At 38.9% G+C, this 15,254-nt stretch overlaps 2 protein-coding genes across 10 annotated transcripts in view; one reads left to right on the top strand and one right to left on the bottom strand.

Annotated features, from left to right (window-relative positions):
- Nucleotides 1-4,737, bottom strand: part of TTC3 (tetratricopeptide repeat domain 3) — a 60,942-nt gene extending 56,205 nt beyond the window's left edge. For 4 of the 9 annotated variants that reach the window (XM_048927056.1, XM_048927110.1, XM_048927084.1 and 1 more), the window contains exons 1-3: nucleotides 4,566-4,679; nucleotides 3,997-4,082; nucleotides 630-675 (exon numbers count right to left, since the gene is read on the bottom strand). In XM_048927056.1, coding sequence (XP_048783013.1) covers nucleotides 630-675; nucleotides 3,997-4,071 — 121 coding nt within the window. In that variant the 5' untranslated portion in view covers nucleotides 4,072-4,082; nucleotides 4,566-4,679. Of the gene's footprint in view, nucleotides 1-629; nucleotides 676-3,996; nucleotides 4,083-4,319; nucleotides 4,443-4,539 lie in introns of those variants that run through there. The other 5 variants (XM_048927092.1, XM_048927101.1, XM_048927065.1 and 2 more) reach the window with 4 other exon arrangements.
- A 279-nt stretch (nucleotides 4,738-5,016) lies between these two features.
- On the top strand, nucleotides 5,017-8,732 carry LOC125684792 (phosphatidylinositol glycan anchor biosynthesis class P). Its single transcript, XM_048927235.1, has 4 exons — nucleotides 5,017-5,131; nucleotides 6,557-6,629; nucleotides 7,152-7,270; nucleotides 8,169-8,732. The coding sequence occupies exons 1-4, from the start codon at nucleotides 5,050-5,052 to the stop codon at nucleotides 8,297-8,299; spliced, it is 405 nt and encodes a 134-aa protein (XP_048783192.1). The 5' UTR covers nucleotides 5,017-5,049; the 3' UTR covers nucleotides 8,300-8,732.
- Nucleotides 8,733-15,254: the final 6,522 nt, after the last annotated feature.

The raw sequence follows: 15,254 nt of genomic DNA, 5'->3' as shown, positions 1-15,254 counted from the left end.
TGCCTTTAAAAGGCAAGGGTCCTGATTGGACTATTGAGGTGGCATCAAGTAATTCCAGAGCAGAAGCAGTATTATCTGAGTTTGAATAAATGCAAAAATTCATCTCACATAGTGAGATTGATGATTAAACCTGAAATCCTACATATTAAACATTATCATTTCTGTAGTGAATCCAGATTTAATAATCTGGTGTACTCTAAAGCCGTCTGCTTCTCTGCAGCTGTCCAAAAAATAATTAAGGATTATAGGTAAAGAGTTCTGCAGTTATTAAGAACCATTTGAATGTGTCTTTAGATTTATACAGCTAAGATAGAGTTACAATTAAAACACAGGTAATAAGTATCAACCTTACCTGTCCATCCTTGTAGCATTAACTACCTAAATATATGTCAGTGTTACTCTCTACCCACACTGCTCTCACAAATGCACAGTAGTATACTGCATCAGCACAGTAAGATGAGAACTCCTTCAGCATTAATTAAATATAACAATGCTTCTGCTCAGAGAAGAAATGATTTTAGCTTACTCAGACAACAGGAGGGGAAAAAAGTGAAACAGCAATTGAAAGATGCAAGCACAGCACAGACACTGCTTAAGAAAGTTACATAATATTGCTTTAGTTTACATACCAGTTTTAGGTTTATGTGGAGAACGTTGTACAAATACTCCATGACCCTAGAGATAAACATGTTATTTCTTAACATTGCATATCTTGCAAATACATTACTTAAGGAGTTTTGAAGTATTAAACCAGAATATAATCTTTACATCAGAGGAAGTAGAGGAATAGAAGCAATTTTTAAGCTCTCTCACCAATTCCTTTTCTCAATACACTTTTGCTTTCAGAACACAGATACATAGGATCAGTAAAGATTACGATCTGTGGTTATGTTGGCAACCTAAACTAGCTGCCACATCTCTGTTCACTGCAGGGGAGCTGGATTAGAAGGCCCTCAGAGGCCCCTTCCAACGCTAAGGATTCTATGATTATACGTCTTCATAAGTAGCATGATCAAAAAGGAAACAAAACTATGAAGCAAAGCATTTGTACTGAGGAGTCTACTTGAACATTACACACTTTCCAAAGGGATGTTATAGTTCACACTTCTTCATGCCTATTCCCACAGTCAGCACATCTGTTCATGGCTGATAACACATTAGCTATGGTCCTAAAAGCATCTTAAACATTAGTCTCACTCTCAGTGAACCCCACTAGCACACTCCTATACCTCTTCCCAAAGCACAGAACATAAGGACACCTGGGATATTTGCTTCAAAAGCATCCTGAGTCAAACTAAAATCCTAATGCAGACACGTCAACTAAATCAATCAGTATCAGTAACTAACTAAAATTTAGTTAGCCATTATTAACTAACTCTAGTTAGTTGTTAACTAGAATACTAATGTAGATAACACAGCCAAGAAAACAATTTCTTTGTACCTACTTATTCTGAACAGAAGCTTGTAATAAAATCTTCATAGAACTCATTCAGCGTTCACCATCATCTCACTGTCTTCTACATCCAATCGGAGATGGGTGAACTTCCCCAGCCTTCCCCCCCCATCCCATTTCACAAAGAATAAAACAATACTAGTGTTCCTCATCTGCTCTATTTCTGGAATTCTGTCATCTGTTTTCTGGGAGAAAATAAGGAAACTTACGATCTGCAGTATTTTGCACTAACAAATCCCTCTGACAGACCCTTTTTGTATCAAGTCTTTATAATTCACGTTTAGCAAAGCCAGAAAACAAGCCAGTAAGCAAACAAAGATGAACAACAACAAAAAAGCATTTTTATTAGTTAGCTAACACAACAGTCTAGTCAACTGCACTCTTAAGGAAAATAAAAAGAGTATCTATATAGCCATGAACTGAAAAGCATACCCACAGATTAATCATTAGGAATGGACAAAAATTGTTTAAGAGTTTAAACAACATACTTTAATGTGCTTAAAGCAGAGTACTCCACACAAGCCTCTCAAGCTGAAAAATAAGTTACTTTCTTCTCTTTTACAAAACCCTACAAAATCTGTTATTTTAATAAACACTGTGTGTGCCATTTGATGCATACTGTATGTATTATGCCTCTGCATAGCAACGTTATCATTTCAAAGAAACACATACCTATCCCAGAATACAAGTGGAGAAAAATATATAAACATGAAGCGTGTCATTCAGAAAGTTCCTTTCACAGCCCTTTATTGTTTCAGCAGCAGATCTCACTGACACACTAACATATTGTGCAATGACGACTTACTAATTTGACCTGAGGTGATGACAAGGAATCACATGGTCTTGCCCAAATTAATAGTCCTGAACTGCTACAGCACTACACATAAATCAAGGCTTACTCTCAAAAATAAAGTTATTGCAGTGTCAACATATTCACCAGACCAGGACACTAACACAGAGAAGAAAAAGATGAACTGGTATTTCAAAATCAATTCATCTTAAAGATGACTGAGAAAGTCTTATTCACTCCACAGGATGGATTCTGCTACAAAACTAAAAACAAACAAATTCATCCTCCTCACCCCTATGTCCCCAGAACCTAGTACTGGACACATCAAGCCCAAGGTGACATTCCCACTAAAGCAAACTTCAGAAACAAGATTCAGCATTTGCACAGAATCAAGGGCTTTCAACAGCATAGCACATACATCCCTTTAAAGAGCATTTAGAATATTTTACTAACACAATTGTTAAGATATTTTATTCACTCCACAGCAGAGAAGATATCTTGGATGATATAAACAAATTTAAATGAGACACACTACTACTAATGGTCCCTAGTGCAGGTCATAGAATCATAGAATATCAAGAGTCAGAAGAGATCCATAAAAGATCACAGAGTCCAACTCCAGGCTCCACAGAGGACCACCCAAAACTTAACCCCTATGTCTGAGAGTTTGTCCAGATGCTCCTTGAACTCCCTCAGACTTGGTGCCATCCCTGGTGAGCTTGTTTCAGGGCCACAACACCTCTTCTTAAGTCCCAAACCTGATACAGCTTTACAAATCGGAAAGTTGCTTTATCCATACTTTTTATTTCTCCCCAACAATTGTCACCCAGCTAGTTTGTATCTGGCAACACTTCAGATAAACAATCCATGAACAAAAGCAGCAAAAAAGGTTAACTACCTCAGTATTCTGAAAATTCCTTAAGCATAGCAAGAAGTGGGAAATAAGAGTCAAGGAAAGCATACGTGGAAATATTCTAAGAGAAAAGTGCTACGGTTTGAAAAATAAAAGAAATAACTAAATAAGCAGTGGCCCTATTGAGCAAAAACAACTATATATATATACATATATGTCTATGTATAAAAACAGAGAATAGACGAACACTATGCAGTCAATTCAGCCTTGAACTCACACTAACTGTTGTGAACAGTTGTGAATATTTTGTGATTAAAGAGACACTTAGATAAGTCATCCCATACATGGCCTATATACACAACCAAGGGATTTGTTAAGCAGTCATTATGACCTACCCACCATTGTCTGGGTTTACAACAATTGTATATGCATTCAATAAATGCCTGATAGAGGATATGCTGTCTCTGGTGCCCTACTCAGATTTACCTTACTATTTCTGCAAGAGAGCAGTATACAGAGAGTGGCACAAGAAATTCTTGCTTGAGGGAAACCTAATTGCAGCCTTCCAGTATCTAACTGAAGGGAGCTTATAAACAAGAGGGAAACTGACTTTTTACATGGTCTGATAGTGATAGGGCAAGGAGGAATAGCTTTGAACTACAGGGGGGAAATTTAGATTAGATGTTAGGATTAAATTCTTTCCCCAGCAGGCAGTGAGGCGCTGGCACAGCTGCCCAGAGAAGCTGTGTCACCCCATCCCTGGAGGCAGCCTGAGCTGGTGAGGGGCAGCCCTGCCCATGGCAGGGACTGGGGTGGGTGGGATTTGGCCTCCCTTCGAACCCAAGACATTCTACAGTTCTATGAAATCCCAATGGAAGATCTCTTTCCAAACCCACTCACCAATTCACAGCAGGATTTATAACCAGCACTGAAAGCGAAGGCCGCAAACTCAGATTCAGACAAAGGCTCACCCATGGCTCGAGATCCTGAAAGAAAACGATTAAGAGAAATAGAGTGAGGAGGGAGCCAAGACGCAAACAACCCGCGTTAAACAAGACTTATCCAAATTCCTACAAGTGTTTCACGGAATATCTGCTTTATTTCCACACGTCACATCCTCCAGACAGTTTATTTTCAATTCTAACTCGCTGCACCGTTCCCGAGCCCCTCGTACCGCCCTGCCCCGGAGCCTCGCGGTGCGGCACCGCGCTGTTTCCGCACACCTCGAGCTCGGAGCCCCGCAGCCGCCCGGCAACCCCTCTGACAGCCGCCACCCGGAAGCCCCGCAGCTCCCACTGACGTGTCGCAGCCCGGCCCCAAGGCGCCAGCCCCCACCCCGGGCGTCAGCCAGGCGGGGGCTGCGGAGAGATGGCGATAGCCCTTCCCTCCCGCTGCAAGGAAGGAGGCACAGGACTGTGGCGTGAATGGAAGGGCCGCACCTACCGCTATAATCATTCACCAGCTCTTACCAGAACCAACCGATCAACAGCCCGCCCTCCACAACTCAGCTCAGTGCTGCGCTCGCAGCTCCGTAAAACCTCCAACTGCCGCTCGCTGGCCAGTAGTGCGCATGCGCCTGCTAACAGCGTCCGCCGTCTCTGATTGCGCATGCGCGGAGGCGGCCTGGCAGGCTCGCGATAACCAGTGTGAAGAGTGAAGCCGGGCGTCGTTCCTCTCGCGCCTTCCGGTTTGGGAAGGTGGGGGGGGGGGTCTGTATGACAGCAGTCGCTCAGACTGTACGGTGCGGTCACGTGTTGCCAGCCGTGTGCGTGTGTGGTGGCGTTGTCCTCTTCGCAGTCGCCATCCTATGGCAGCAGTACTTGGAGTCGTCGCCTGGTAGCCGGGCGGGAGGTTCGGGCTGCCTGATCTCCCGTCCTTGCTCTCTGAGAGCCTTCTGATTTCTTCTTACCGTTGTTGGTTTCTTCCCTGAGTTAGAGGGAAGGATCAGTGAGTATGGTGGAAAACTCTCCAGCCCCGCTGCCTGAAAGGGCAATATACGGATTTGCTCTGTTTTTAGGATCTTGGTTTGGCTTTAGTAAGTATGCTGGGTATTGAAATCTGTTGCTTTGCTTATGGGACAAATGTAATTCCCACAAGGCCGTCTCAGAAGGGTGATGTTAGTGTTGAACAGCCCGCAGAGGGGGAGTCAGCGTTACTTCCCAGGCCTGTGGGTTGATATGATACATTCTGTGATTCTAATGTGTTTTGTCTTTCTTTTACAATTCATGCTGTCTTTCATATTATCGTAGATACAAATTAGTTTAAAACTCCCCTGCGGTCTAGTTTTAGTAAATCTTATATCCGAATTGTATATATTGCCTCTGCGTAGTAACTATTGTGGAGAGGAGTGGGAATCGTAGACTTGTTTGAGTTGGAAGGAACCCTTAAAGGCCATCTAGTCCAACCCCCTGCAGTGAGCAGGGACACCCACAGCTCCATCAGGTGCTCAGACCCCTGTCCAGCCTGACCTTGAGTGTCTGTAGGGATGGGGCATCCACCACCACTCTGGGCAACCTGCTCCAGTGCCTCACCACCCTTACTGTAACATCCAATCTTTATATCCAATCTAAGTCTCTTTTAGTTTGAAACCTTTTCCCACTGTGCCATCGCAACAGACCCTGCTAAAGCATCTGTCCCCTTCTTTCTTACAGCCTCCATCTGAGACTGAAAGGCCACTCTTAAGTCTCCCCAAAGCCTTCTCCAGGCTGAACAGCCCCAGCTCTCAGGCTGTCTTTGTAGGAGATGCAAAAATCTTCCTCACCTAAACACTGGAGAAAGGAAATAGGTCAATTTGGTTAACAGCAGTGGAAAGTGATCAGGGTTACACTAGCATTTTGCTGCTGTTCTGACAGCTGCCTTAGCATTTCAATGGAGATATCTTACATGCTAGAGATGTTGGTCTTTTGTAAGCCTTTCTCACCTTTAGGAGAGAAGTAGAAGTTGGCTTCAGTTCTTCCCACAGGAAGCTGCTGCATTAATGTAGCTTCTGTCACTGCTTAGCTGCTAACCTATTTTCATCAAGTTTTGCTGAATTTCACTGGATTTGTTGGTGGGAAGTAAAATCTCTCAGCATTGTTTTTGTTGATGTGAAATTGGTTTTTATCTTACAAGGAGTCAGGAAGTATTTCCAGTATTCGAGAAGCAAATTTGGACAGTGCTTTCAGAAACTGACGATAGTTGAGGGTCCTTTTCAACTCAGGATGTTCTGTGTTTTTACCCAGTGTTAAAGCAAATACAAAAGTGTTATTGTATAAGTGGCTATAAAATGTTATCCCTGTACTGTACAAGATTTTTCTGAGATGGTATTTTGCCATATTTTAGTAGAGCTATTTTTGTTTAAATTGTCTAAAGCAAAGTAGTTTCAGTATGTCCCAGTATGAGAGTATTGCTCTAAAATCTTAAGAAGGAGGTCTAAAATGGTATTGTTTGAACTGTTTTCACTCTTCATTGTTCTGTGCAGTGCTGTATCTTATCTGGGCATATGTTCCTGAGACTTGGCTCTTCTCATTGGGACTAACATACTGGCCTCAAAAGTAAGTTCAAGCTTATTTCTTAAGTTCAACCTCAAACTGTTAAGCCTGGGTATGTCTAATGATTTCCAGATAAGAAATTGTGAAACTGGTTTTAAAATATGTATGGTTTTTTTCTGATTCTAAAGGATTGTAATGTTTGTGAAACATTATTTTATGTGGATAAGCATTTAAGATAAAAATTTCTTGTTGTGTCTTGGGAGGGATGGTAGTATTTTGATGCTTTATGATAAGTTTGAATTTTTGTTTTCAGAGAGTTTGTCGAATAACATACAGTAGACTTTAAACTGTAAATATAAAAAATAAAAACTTTCTGTAAATGAATCTGTTTGGTGGTTTGTACCAAAGAGGTTACACTGATTCTGTAGTCAGGTATCTTCTTGGGGGAAGCCATGATCCATACCCAGAAGTGTTGTTTCTTTGCCCATTGGTAAAGTTAGATAAGATAGCCACTACATTAAAACTGTTACATCATTATATATTTGTTACTAGAAAGTACATAAACTTTAAAATCTTTTTCCTCAGGTACTGGGCAGTTGCTTTGCCAGCATATTTATTAGTTGTTGTGGGAATTGGTTATGTATTACTTTTTGGCATTAACATGATGAGTACAGCTCCACTTAACTCCACGCATACTATTACAGGTAATCTTTTTTGTATGGGATTTCTTGTTTTTTCTAAGATTTTTATACTTAACTGATAATTTCTGTAAATATACATATGTAGGCATAAATAATATAATTCAAATTTTAAGCTTTCATATATATTTTAACATGGAGAAAAAGTTCATGGAAATACTTAAGAACCAGGGTGAAAAGATCTCCCACGAGCCTGATTTTTGCTTCTTTGTTACCTTATGGCAATAATTTCCAAGTGGTAAAGTGTACCATATTAGTAAAGCAGACAACGTTAGAGAAACAGGTCTTAGAATGTATCCAGGCATGTGCATATCTCTCATGTCATCCTCTGACTTAGTGGCAACCCAAGAGTTTGTATGGCAGGTGGGATGTGGGTCTTGCTCTGTTTGGAAAATAACTGCTCTCATCTTTGTTTTCTCCAAGGGAAATGTTGAGTGATTTTTGTTCAGTGTGTACCTGTGAACATGTTTATGCTGTTATAGGAGCAGGAGCTGTATGGCGGTGGGAACAAGAAGCTAAGATAAAGGAAGGGTAGCCAGCATCTTAATAGAAATCTAAAATAAAATATGCTACAGAGTGAGCTACTCACTGCAGGGTTTGTTTACTCTTTTTATCTGTGTCTGGTTATGATTTGATGTCATCTACAGCATCTTAAACAAAGTACAGTCCCTGATGGATGTTCCAGCAGGAGAGCAGGGTTGATTTCTTCAGGGCCTCTGTTAACGTATGTCGATGTGAGGTGTTTCTGATTTACCGTCTTATACCTCAGCAAGATGGGGTTTTCAGCATCATTTAGTAGCTAAATTTATAGTATTTGTATAGCTACATTGCATTATGTAACATTTATTGAAAGCAGAAAAAAAAACATCTTCAATATGTGGATTGTTTTCATTGTTTCCTGTAGATAGCTATGCTAAGAAGCAACAACAGAAGAAATTTCAAGAAGAAGCAATTCCAGCATTGAGGGATATTCCCATCAGTGAAGTAAACAGAATGTTTTTCCTACCTGAAAAAGGAATTTTCAATAACAAATAGTAGTTACCAAGACCTGTCTGAATATAGGATTATGAGTAACATTACATAACATCTCATTACTGAAAGACACCTTCTTCTCATGGTATAATACAGCATTTTTTGTGCGTGTTTCTAACAAAATTTATGCACATTTCACTGATGTGGCTTGGTAACCTGCATTAATATGAGAATTATGGCACATTCATTAATTTAACCATTTTGTTGATTTTAAAATTACTTTATAATAATTGTAGGTTACTGCTTAAAATTTCCCACTCAGTGTAAAATGTTGGACCTGGCTTAGTTCTGTTTTTCATAGAGTTCAAGGAAAGCAAATGTGTTTTGTTTGTCAAATGCTTGAGGCTTTTTTTTTAATGTAAGTTAAAGTGTTTACGTTGTAAATGTACAGTTTTCATTTGTAAATATTAATAAACTGTAAATGTTGTTAAGGTTAGCAGTGTTCCTGTGGTTCAGTAAGATTTGTTCTGGGTACAGCATGTGTAGTGTTTGGTTTTTCTTTACATAATTATTTACTCATCACATTATAGAGTCATAGAATCCATTTAAGCTGGAAAAGACCTCAAAGGTTAAGTTAACCAAGCACTGCTGAGTGTACCACTACATCTGCACATCTTTGAATTCCTCTAAGGGTGGTGATTCAGCTATTTCCCTGGGTGGCCTGTTTAAGTGCTTCAAAGCCCCTTATGTAAGGAAATTTCTCCTAATATCCAACTTAAACCTTCCTTAGCGCAACTTGAGGCCATTTCCTCTTGTGCTGTTGCTTGCTGCCAGGGAGTAGAGACTGATCTTTGCCTTACTAAAAACTCCTTTGACGTAGTCGTAGAGATTAATGATGTCTCCCTTGAACCTCCTTTTCTTTAGGCTAAATAAGCCTGTTTCCCTTAGCCATTCCTCATGAGACTTGTACTGTAGACCTTGTACCAGCTTGTTGCCCTTCTCTGGACACACTTCATCAACTCAACATCTTGTGGTGAGGGGCTCAAAACTGAACACAGTAGTCAAAGTATGGCCTCATCAGAGCTGAGTACATGGGTGCAAACATTTCCCTAGTCCTGCTGGCCTTGCTTTTTCTGATACAAGCCAGGTTGCCATTGGCCTTCTTGGCCACTTGGGCATGCTGCTGGCTGATGTTCAGCTGGCTGTTGACCAGCACATCTTGTCCTTTTTCACTAGGCAGTTTTCCAGCCATGGTTGCGTTGCTTGGGGTTGTTGTGACCCAAGTACAGGACTCTGTACTTAGCCTTGTTGAACCTCATACTGTTGGTCTCATCCCATTGGTTGTGGCTATCCAGATTCCTCTTCCTACCCTCAAGCAGATCAACTCTCCCACCTAACTTGATGTGATCTGCAAACTTATTGAGGGTGCAGTCAAACTCCTTGTCCAGATTATTGATCAAGATATTAAAGAGAACGGGCCCCAACGCAAAGCCCTGAGGGTTACCACTTGCGGCTGAATTTAACTCCATTCACCACAACTCCTTGGGCCTGGCCAGCCACCCCATTTTTTACCCAGGAATGTATATTCCTACCCAATGCATGAGCAGCCAATTTCTCCAGGAGAAAGCTGGGAGAGACAATGTCAGAAACTTTACTGAAGTTTGGGTAGACAACATTACCAGGAATAAGGGAAGCTTTTTGCAAAGGTTTTCAGAAACAAGCCTTGAAATGACTTTTTACCATACTGAAATCTAGGTTCAAGAACCCACAAGCCCACCTTTTAGTAATCTGGATTTTAGCACAAAACGCAGTAACTTAGGCAATGGTCTGGATTTTATGGAATTAAATCTTCTTTCATGTATGTGTTACTGAGAAGTAATTTTTACTTGTTCTCTTTTGAGAGACAGAAACCTTGTTGCAAACTTTCAATAGATCTGTCCTAAGTAGTCAATATCATTTGCTTTGGTTATAAAGATCAGTCATTAGATCCTCATCATTTTACAAGTTTATAGAACAACTTCTAAGTAAAAAATAATTTAATATTAAAATCTCTCTATTTCAATAAAAGAGAGTAAGGAATTTTTGAAAATGTGTGTGTAAAGAAAGACATTCCAGTTCTTTAGAAATCAGCCAAAATAACCATCACTTCCTGTGAGAAGATTTAAGATCTGATAACAATCAATTAATTTGGTATGAATATGAAATTTGTAGTTTCTTGATCTGCTAGTAACTAAGTCTTTAGTAATTTGCTACTCTTTCCGCCTGTGTTTGAAGGAAAAAGAAAGCATTGTGGATATGAGAAAATATACCTTCTTAGTTAAGGAAGAAAATGCATCTTGACTTTTCACTCTGAAATAGCAGATTTTAGATATATAGTTGTTTGGGAGCATTTCATAATAATGACTGTTTGTACCTTATCTTCATGGCTGCTAATTAGTAAAATGTTTATTTGCTTAAGAGTTGTAGGCTTCTTGATGTTGCTCTGTTTTTCAGATTGCTCTCAGTTACTATTATTTCCCCATCCCCATTTTTGCCCTCCGATTAATTTTAATTCACATGCTGAAATAGCCACCTGTAAGATGAATTCAAGGTTTTATGATCAGCAGACATGAAGATGTATTTACTCTTCTGTCAATTCTCCATTCATGTTGTAGACACTGAATTATTGACTGTAATCTTTTTTTTTTTCCTGTGGAATTTCTGTGTCCCATGTTCCTATTGCTTCTTGAGAAAGCAATTTCGTTTTTAATTCTAAATTGACAACTAGTGAAGGCCACATTTCTGTTACCATTTAATGTAAGGATTAATTTAGTCCCCTGTTAAGAATTCTCAAATCCCTTCAGGATAAAGAAAAGCCACTGGAAAATGTCCCCAAGCCCTGAAAGCACACAAATGAACGGACTGTAAACCTTGGACAAAGATTGTATCAGTGATGAATCTGCCATTTCATTTAACTGCTGACCTCACAATTATGGGAAAACTAACAGAGGCACCTAAGTGTGTAGGCAAACTGGGGCCATTTGTTTAAGTAAAACTTGCAGGCATGAAACTCAATCTTTGCTTTTCTGTCATTCCCGTGTAGCGGTGCTTCAAAGGCACTGTAGTGACCTTTTCTTCAACTTACGAATCATAGTTGACTCTTCAAAAATTGCCTCTGTGATCAAAATAAAACTAGGTTACACAGTGTACGTAGAGGATAATAAATGCATTTTGCTGAGGGATATGCCTGTTTTGAATCGGATTCATCATTTCATCTGCCTATGGCTGCAATTAAGTGAAAGATACAACTCCATCAGCAAAAGGAAGAGAAGTTCCAGCTTTTGTAAGTGCACAGTACACTTCAGCTACAGTTATTTAGAGGGATTTTATGGATTTGCCTCAAGTTTTAGTGTTCAAAGAAGATCTGAAATGATTGAAATGTGTTGGTAATAGTGCCTCTCTTTACAAAACAGACATCTCTAAAGACTTTGGATATCAGGTATCCATTCTTCTCAGACTGACACTAAACCTAAATAAATAAAAGCAAGAGCTAAACTTGCCCCCTCTTTCACCCTTATGACTTTTGATGGCGTCTTTTTCTAGCACAACCGGTAGTAGTGTTTAAAGTCAGATCAATTGCTCTATCCTTTCTGACCAAAAAAAAAAAAAAAAGAAAAGAAAAAAAGAAAGAAAGATGCAACTTCTCATTTTTTTTCTACTTTTTTTATTGTGTTGGAGACTGATGAGAATTTACACATCTTGTATAACCTTCATTTCATAAGACAGGTACCCCTCAGATGGTACCAGAATGTACGTATATGTAAATATGTAATAAAAAAAATCACAAAGGTTGACTGCTTCAAACTCAAAAAGATTGAAAGCCAAAGAAAATAATAGTGCTGTGGTTGCCAGACTTGTGTAATGATGATAAAGCTGTAGAGGGAAGGGTAGTAACAGCACTTATAACATTTATGGTGTTAAAGTTGAAAAACGTTGAATAATATTGGGAACAGCCTTTTTTTTCAATAATTTCCATGCGTTTATCTTGGATTTTGGTCTTTTATTGCATTGCACTGTACTGAATACTGAATACTTAATATATGCATATGAAGTGGCAGAGCTAAACTCTCTGTGTAGCCACAGAATTTTTTTTAACACATTTCATTTAACACATTTCAGAAGTATTTTTCCACTTTATCTGAGTCAGCAGTAATGGAAGAGGAAAATGCTCAGTTATGAAGTTCGAAGGCACAAAGCCTTGAAAAGGCACAAAAATGTAAAGTATATGAAAAGACAGCACAGTTACGTTTTTTTGTTTGTTTATTGTTGCTACAGATAGAGTGACTGAAATAAGAAAAGGAAACAGAGAGAAATATCCCATCTCATGAGTGGAAGCAAGTACACAAGGTTAGAGAGTGGGGTAAGGTAGTACATTTTATCATTCCTTTATTGTGGGCCTTAAGATGCTGCTGTAAGTTAAATGAGGCAAGCGTCACGAAGAGAAGCGACCGTGACTGTAGAACAAACCATCCTGTGATAAATGGGAAGGTGGAGGTGACAGTAAGATGACCTAAACAGAATTTGTGTTTTTTTCCTATTCTTCACTGTTTCTCCTTTCTGGCCCAGAAAAGTGTAACAAACCACTGTCTTGGCTGCACCTGATGTATCAATCAGTTTGGTAAGAAACTTCAAGATGTTTGCCCTCGTACAGAGCAACGTTTCTCCAGTATGTCAAATCTGTGCTGAAGCTCCCACCTACAGATACTGTGAGAGGCTCAGCAATGTAGTCAAAAAGCCCTTTCAAACACTTTAAAAAAAAAATCCTTCTAAATATTTTCTTTACCAGGCAGTTTATATGGGCTTCACTTTCTTTTATGGATGTAAATGATGAAGTATTTCTGATTCACAAAGAAAATAGAAAATAAATAATTTCTACATAAACACACTTTGTTCCATAATGCATCTTTTACTTTGGTGCTTGAGTCTGAGTGGCTAAAATACTTAACGAAATGTTCTGGTTGCTGATGTACTGTTACATTTCCAGTCAGTTGTAAAATAAATCCAATGGTTGTTTTTATTTTATTTTGTTTTGTTTTGTTTTTGTGTTTCTCGCTCTATTCATGAAATGAACTGTAGTCTGAGGAGGTAGTTTTGGAAACAATCGTCTTGTTCAGACAGTTTCCTTGCAGAAACATTGCCAAAGTAGATTTTGTTTGTACTCTGCACAGTTTTGATGCCTGAACTTAATTATGAACTTAGAAGCAGCTGATCTAGTTTAGAAATCATGACTGTGTGGAGTGTCATTAAATGTTAGGCATTCCAGTGCTTGGGACAGATTTTGTCTCCAGAGCTCGTAAAAACAACTGTTGTGAAGATTACCTCATTTCAGAGGTAGCAATTCAGTGCTGTTGATGATTTTATTCTTTCAGCACAAATACAGTTCAGGGAAAAAAAGAAAGAAAGTAGCTTCCATGATAATTTGGCTGAAAAGAAAAATAGCTATTACTGTGTAAAAAAAAAAAACTCTTAAAAAATATTACATCATATAATAGATATGCTCCTCTTAGACATGTGTATCCCTCACAAGTTTGTCTTAAAAGAGTTTGGAGGTAGGATTCAAGACTGTTTGGTGAATACACCTTTTTTGACTTTCCACATGAACACATGCAGTAGAAATAAAATCATAGACCTTGTCTACATATCTGTCCAGCATTCAACTTCCAGTTTTCCAAATTTTAAACAAACAGCGGAAGTCAAAAGGTAGCATTTGCTGGAAACATTACAGTTATGGAACTACTGTCGGAAGTTCCGCGAAACAAAGATTCAGAGCCAACAAATTAATCTGTAAGGTAGTAGATGGCTAGCCTTGTCTTTAAAGTAGTACGCTCATGATAAAGTCATTATTTGGGGATGCTTTGTTATCTTTTTCCTGGAACTGATGGATGATTCTAAGGTCACTGAAAACTTTGCAAGGTCAAACTGCAGATGAGGTAACAAACTAGAACTGAAAACTGGAAGTTAACTGCAGTTGAGCAGCAGGGTTGCTATAATTGATTCACTTCTAGTCCTTATTTATTCATAACCAAACAGGTAACAGATCACAGTGCACATTTTAAGTGTGCAAATAAGTTTATGTTGACATTGTAAGATGAAGAGATGAAGAGTTATCTGACACACAAAAAAAATAAATTGCTGGCATGATGGGGAAAAGAATAATATAATTTGGCTTCCACTAATACCTGTAGCTAAATATTACTAGTTATGAAAATAGTATAGTAGTGTTACCTGAATTTGAAAGTGGAATTCGATGATAAAAGGGAAAGCAAATGGGATGTAATCAGAGTGGTACTGAGAAACTGAATCAGTGCCTGCTGATATAATGCTGTCAGACTGCTGCATATGTGTAAGGTGATTTATTTTCATATTTCCAGCTACCTTTGGTAAGATGGTTCTCTGTCATCCAGTTGCATTTTCCTAATAGCAAGGTTTGCTCTACTCTTCTGAGGAACACATTTCTTTAAAGTTGTATTTTTCTTTAAAGTAATTTTTTGTTTGTTTCAAAGGTACGAATTTGCAACAGTTGCTTGTGTCATTGAAACTACGCCTAAATCAGATGGACCAGGATGTGGCCCATTTAAGAATGCTGCATGTGAGACCAAAAGCGAATTTAGCTAACATCCTCTCTCTAACACTGGCTAGTAGTGCATGTTTATGTAAGAGCACAGAAATTGGGCAAGAAGCTAGCAACATTTCTCCATAATTCTTCCCCAGTCTGCAACAGTGTGAGTCAGGAAACTTTAGAATCAGATCTTTGTATTTTGCTTATGATAATCATTCATTTACTTTTTTTTTAAGTAAATAAACTCTTGGGTTCCTCAACATCACAGCATAATCATAGGCTGGGTTGAGTACTCTTTTGTTTTACACTCACTGCTCACTATTTTCATCTGATGGTCAGTCATTCTCTGCTATCTGCAAACCTCTCAGGTAGCCAGAACTAGATTTGTATACTCAGTCACATCTCCCAGGTTGAAAAGTT

Source organism: Lagopus muta, chromosome 1 (genome assembly GCF_023343835.1).
Source record: "Lagopus muta isolate bLagMut1 chromosome 1, bLagMut1 primary, whole genome shotgun sequence".
Classification (NCBI taxonomy): domain Eukaryota; kingdom Metazoa; phylum Chordata; class Aves; order Galliformes; family Phasianidae; genus Lagopus; species Lagopus muta.
This window is presented reverse-complemented; position numbering and strand designations above follow the sequence as displayed.

Bases quoted from the DNA above. Each gene is read 5' to 3' on its own strand.
- LOC125684792 (XM_048927235.1), top strand. From the start codon at position 5,050: ATGGTGGAAAACTCTCCAGCCCCGCTGCCTGAAAGGGCAATATACGGA. The intron at 5,132-6,556 runs GTAAGTATGCTG...TGTTCTGTGCAG, and splicing joins AGGATCTTGGTTTGGCTTTA to TGCTGTATCTTATCTGGGCA. The intron at 6,630-7,151 runs GTAAGTTCAAGC...CTTTTTCCTCAG, and splicing joins CTAACATACTGGCCTCAAAA to GTACTGGGCAGTTGCTTTGC.